Source organism: Cryptomeria japonica, chromosome 5 (assembly GCF_030272615.1).
Source record: "Cryptomeria japonica chromosome 5, Sugi_1.0, whole genome shotgun sequence".
Classification (NCBI taxonomy): domain Eukaryota; kingdom Viridiplantae; phylum Streptophyta; class Pinopsida; order Cupressales; family Cupressaceae; genus Cryptomeria; species Cryptomeria japonica.
Genome location: NC_081409.1, coordinates 212,461,221 through 212,466,680, shown reverse-complemented (window position 1 = coordinate 212,466,680; position 5,460 = coordinate 212,461,221). Strand labels below are relative to the sequence as shown.

General features: G+C 38.2%; 1 protein-coding gene across 3 annotated transcripts; it reads right to left on the bottom strand.

Moving 5' to 3' along the window:
* Positions 1-329: 329 nt before the first annotated feature.
* Positions 330-4,841, bottom strand: LOC131053121 (pentatricopeptide repeat-containing protein At2g22070). 3 transcript variants are annotated; one of them, XM_057987727.2, is made up of 5 exons: positions 4,112-4,841; positions 3,651-4,019; positions 1,386-3,351; positions 1,127-1,261; positions 330-932 (listed from the first exon to the last, which is right to left on the bottom strand). In XM_057987727.2, the coding sequence occupies exons 1-3, from the start codon at positions 4,200-4,202 to the stop codon at positions 1,610-1,612; spliced, it is 2,202 nt and encodes a 733-aa protein (XP_057843710.2). In that variant the 5' UTR covers positions 4,203-4,841; the 3' UTR covers positions 330-932; positions 1,127-1,261; positions 1,386-1,609. The 3 variants fall into 3 exon arrangements, with proteins under 3 accessions (XP_057843710.2, XP_057843707.2, XP_057843708.2); XM_057987724.2 differs by having other exon boundaries at positions 3,651-4,841; XM_057987725.2 differs by having other exon boundaries at positions 1,386-3,111; positions 3,651-4,840.
* Positions 4,842-5,460: the final 619 nt, after the last annotated feature.

Genomic DNA, 5,460 nt, shown 5'->3' with positions numbered 1-5,460 from the left:
TTTTATCTCACTAAATACAAAGAGGGCTATTAGATTATTTTAAGTTAATGGTAGAAACTAAATAAAGTAGATTATACCCCTTAAACTCATTAATGATTTCCATCTTCAAGCCTTCACTTTTCTATAAAAAAATATTTTTTTTAATGAAAGGATTTGAAATAGTAATTAATGCATACTCTTATTATTTTCCAAGATTCGCCAATATTTTCTACCAAAAAAAGTGATATAAAAAAATTCGCCAACAAAATTAATATTTTTCTTTTAAAAAAGGAAAGATTCACCAATTAAAATAATTGTTATTTTAAAAAAAAATTAAATATTTACCAAGATTTAATACAATTTTCTGAGAGGGGATTTCTTAAAGTTATCCCACGGCTATGCCACATGGAGCACCCACAAGTTTAATATAAGGATCTATACAAAGAGGTCAAATCCAAAAAAACATAACCAAGCAGCCACAACAATGCCACGTGGAGGAGGAAGGTCCAATCATCATGCTTCCTCCAAACATCACCAGGGGTGGCATCTTCAAGTGGCTCCCAACCAATGAGAGCGGTGCCATTTTCTTCATTCTCCTTGGGAGGCTGCTGAGTGCAAACCAGAGAGATGGTGAACGACAGATGAGGGAATTTGCAAATGTCCAGCCAGCCAAAATCCTGCCTTGGAGATGTCACATGAGAAGGTTAAGGCCATCCTCCACGAGTAGCAGAGTCCTTGGAATTCTAAGGCATAGAACCACAAGATTGACAACCACGATCTCCACTGTTTTCCCGATCCCGCTGGGATGAGTGATGACATCTTTGCCAACACCCTCAAGGGGAGGTGGAGTCAGGAGGAACCCAGGCAACAGTGCATGGTGTGTTACCCTGGTGGTCTAACAGCTCCTGCAGATAAGCAACTTCAAATGCAACCTTGCTGTCTTGAACCTGAATCTGCATAAGAACATTAGAACAAATGATCGCTTCAGTATACATGGAATTTCTCACAATTATTAAATTGAAAGCCATTTCTTGATCAGGATAATTGTGTTGCTTCTGACAAAATAAGCAAACAAAATTCAATAACTTGGTTAGTTTTCAACAGTAGATAGATTAATCTTGATAGCATGCATCTTCAAAATACTTACCTGTCCCTTGTAGAGAATCTCAGCACTAGTCTTTGTACATTTCCGAATGATGTTGCTGTTACTCCTTCCAAAAGGAAATCTTAACAGTTTCCAGGAGTAGATATGTTGTAGGGTGCAGAAGTTCTATGGTGAGTCCTGTGAAAGATATCATATGATCCTACAATTAAATCCTTTTGACTGGAAAAAAGAAAACGTAATAAATATGAATCTTCTTCTTTGTTGGTCTCCATAATAAGAAAGGGTGTTGTGCACAACTTACCAAGGTGAACCCACCACGAAATAAGAAGCTTTCCATAAGAGGCTAGATGAAACGTGAGCATTCCAATGCGTATGCTTTCCTTACATATGACGCCAATATGAGAGTTGTTATCGTGTAGATATATCTCCTCATTCCACAATGTCAGAGCCACTTCACTTCAAATCAAAAGCATTCACAGAACACTACTCCTGCTTCCAAGAAAATGCTTTCAATTACAGCTTCTCCTACCAATAATCCCCGCAAGAACACACCCCATCCTTGAAATGGTGGAACCGAATGACATCCCTTATCACAATATCACGTCCAACTATTTTAGAGATGAACTTAGCAGCAGTGTGACAGTCACCACATACACGGAGGTTCTTTATAATACGGATAGTGTGCCCTGAAGGAGTGCTCATAAGTCCATAAGCAATGGCTAGCTTCTCACTGTGGTGATACAGAACTTGTTTTTTGAGCTCCTCCTTCATATCATGGAGCACAAAGCTTGTGTTTGGAACATACCCTGCATCCTCCATCTGTCCAGCTAATGTCTTCAGGACTGCATAAATTTCCGCTGATTGTGGGTGTGAACTATCCTCTGACCTGAATGCATGCACTCTGTTCTTGACTTCGATCCAGCTACACCCTGGCTTCTTTCTTACTTCTCTATCTTTCATCATTTTTCTCACCTTGGCTGCATCATTCCACCTTCCAGCTGCAGAATAGATGTTTGACAGCAGCACATATGATGAAGTATTTTGAGGCTCTAAAGTAAAAAGCAATTCTGCAACACGCTTTCCAATCACCAAATTGCCATGAAGTCTACAAGCACTTAACAATGTCATCCAGATACTTATATCAGGTTCAAACGGCATTTTATTAATATAGTCCTCTGCCTCTTCTAGACGGCCAGCACGACCAAACAGATCAATCATGCAGGCACAATGGTCCATCCTTGGCATAATGTGATGCTCATGACTCATAGAATGAAAATATCGGCTTCCTTCGTCCACTAGACCTGCATGGCTACAAGCAGTGAGAACACCAATAAAGGTCACAGCATCTGGCCTCATGCCCTTAAGTAACATTTGTTCAAATAGCCTTAGGGATTCGATGCCATGCCCATGCTGGGAATAACCAGTAATCATTGCATTCCATGAGATAAGATCATGTTCAAACATGTTGCTGAAAACTTGCCATGCATCTTCTATGCTTCCACATCTGGCATACATTGTAACCAGGGAATTGGCCACATTTATGTGTGATATGAATCCAATGCTGATTATGTGTGAATGGATGTGTCTGCCATATTCTAGGATAGCTAGACTAGCACATGCACTGACAACACTTGCAAAAGTAACCTCATCTGGCTTCAAATCAGTCTGTTGCATTTTGAAAAACAGTTTGAGAGCCGCCTCATCATGTCCACCTTGCACATACCCTGCAATCAGTGCATTGTAAGAGATTGCATCTCGTCGCGGCGCTTTTTCAAACAAGCATCGGGCATAATCTGTGTTTCCAGATTTACCATATAAATCAACAAGAGAACTTGCAACAAAGACATTTGACTCAAAACCAACTTTCGTAATTTTGCCATGAAGTTGTTTGCCTTCCTCAAAGGCCAGTAAACTGGAACATACACTGAGAATGCTGGCATAAGTGAACTGATTCGGCTTCACACCCGCCCACTGCATTTGGAAGCCAAGCTTTAAGGCCTCCTCACCGTAGTCATTCTGAGCATATCCTGCAATCATTGCATTCCATGAAACTAAGTCTCGTTCCAGCATTTTATCAAACAAGTAACGCGCGTCCCTTATGCTCCCACATTTACCATACATTGTGACAATTGCATTGCACACAGAAACATCCAATTCAAATCCACTTTTTACAACTTGTGTAAGAACCTGTAACCCAAAATCCAAGTCCACTAAAATAGCACATGCACTTATAACACCAACAAATGTCAACCTGTTTGGTTTCATACCTGCAGGGAAATTTTTAAGGGAAAGAAATCGTTTTACAAGTATAGAAAAATTGGAGAATCTTTCCATTTCTTAAAAAACAGGGAACACTAGAGTCTAATATCTGAAGCAAGTAATGGATTTAATGTCTATGCTTGTAGAAATCAGCAAATGTAAAAACCTTAAATAAACATTACGTAGAAACTTCCAAATGATATGTTTTTGAAAAAAATTTCTAGCTTGTGAAAATAATCTTCACTTTTATGCCAAAATTAACCAACTCTATAGCAAAATATAACCTATAAAAATTAACCTTTTCAACCTGCACAATGAATTTGATGAAAAAAATTTGCAGCTTCCTCAGGTCGCCCATTATGTGCATATCCAGTAATCATTGCAGTCCAAGAAACAACATTTCGAACTGGCATTTCATCAAACACTTGGCGTGCGATCTCTATATTCCCACATTTAGCATACATATCAACGACAGCGGTCCCCACAAACACATCGAATTTCATACCAATTTTAATGATCTGAACATGAACCTCCTCTCCATACCCCAAAGCTCTCAAACTTGCACACACACTCAAAACACTAGCAAAGGTAAAGCCATCAGGTTTAAAGCCCATCCTTTGCATTTGGCAGTACAGATTCAATGCATTCTCCTTACCAAACCCCTCTCGCGCATACCCTGCAATCATTGCATTCCAGGAAACCACATTTCGTTTAGGCATTTTGTTAAACAATTCCCTTGCATAATCCATATGGCCAGAATTAGCATACCCAGAAAGAACAGTGGTCCATGAACAGAAATCTCGTATTGGCATGTTTTCGAAAACTTGGCGTGCATCATCCATTCTTCCACATTTGACATACATGTCAATTAAACAGTTTAATACATAGGTATAGGGTTCAAATCCAACTTTGATCAATTGACCATGGACAGTCATTCCTTCTCTCAGGCATCTTCTTCTAACACAATCCAGCAGTAGACGAGAATAAGTATCAGCACTCACCTGAGTAAGCCTAGCATTCAAGGTATCATCGTCGAGGCATTTTGTCAAACATTGGATAGGTAGTCTCAAATGATCCTGAATTATTTGGTTGCTTGCTAGTTTATCTTTGAATGTGTCTTGGAAAGCAGCGAATCCGAAACTCCGGAGACTCCTTTTCCGGTGGAAATTTCTCATTTGTACCCAAAGCATACTTTTTTGCGTAGTTATGGTACTGAAAATTTAACACTTGGCTAAATGTATTTCATGCTGTAATAAGTGTTGCTCTTTTGTTTGGCTTTCACTGGTAAAGCACCCCAGTTGAATTGTACGTGGTCTCTGTTTTTCTCTAAGAATGGTATTTAAAAGTTACTGTCTCAAATGGAAATGGAATATTAGATTATAGGGCCGCTGTACCATTTTGGGAATTCAGGTTTTAGTAGGGACAGGTACAGGCTGTGGTTCTGTGTTTGGTTTTTGGTTTTGAGTTTTTAATTATGGTGGATCTTTGAGATATAAATTGGAGGGACAAATCTTTTATAAAGAAGTGAAAATTAAGAGAATATTAGTATGAATTGTGGAAATATAATAGCATTAATTAGAAGTGAATAATTAAGGGAAGAGCAAATGTTTCTTGGATTTGCTAGCTAAAAGTTTACTAAAAATTATTTAGTAGGTCGATAGTCACTTTTTTCTTTTAAAGTTAGTAATTAAATAAATTATGTAACTGTGTTGGTATCAATAGTGTACGAATAATGGAGCATTTGTCAATTGTACAAATTTTTTGGTTGTCAAAGCGAATGGGCAATTGGGCAATAGAGAATATGCTTTGGACAACACTTTGAAATGACCACTTTTTGACCTTTGTGCATAACGGATCCCACAACTTTCATTTTTACTATGCAGAGCAATAGCTATAAGTAGTTAAGTTGCATAAGAAGATGACCCAAAAAAATGTTGAAATCTCATGTATCATTTAGGAGCTTAGGGTGCGCAAAAAGAAAAAACACAATAACAAACCACTACACCCCACTTAGGTGCAAACAAAACAAATGGTGAAACATAGGTCATGAAGTTATGCTAAATATGTTTCATATAACGAAGAAAGAAATATTAAGCATTAATTGGAATCTTATTCTC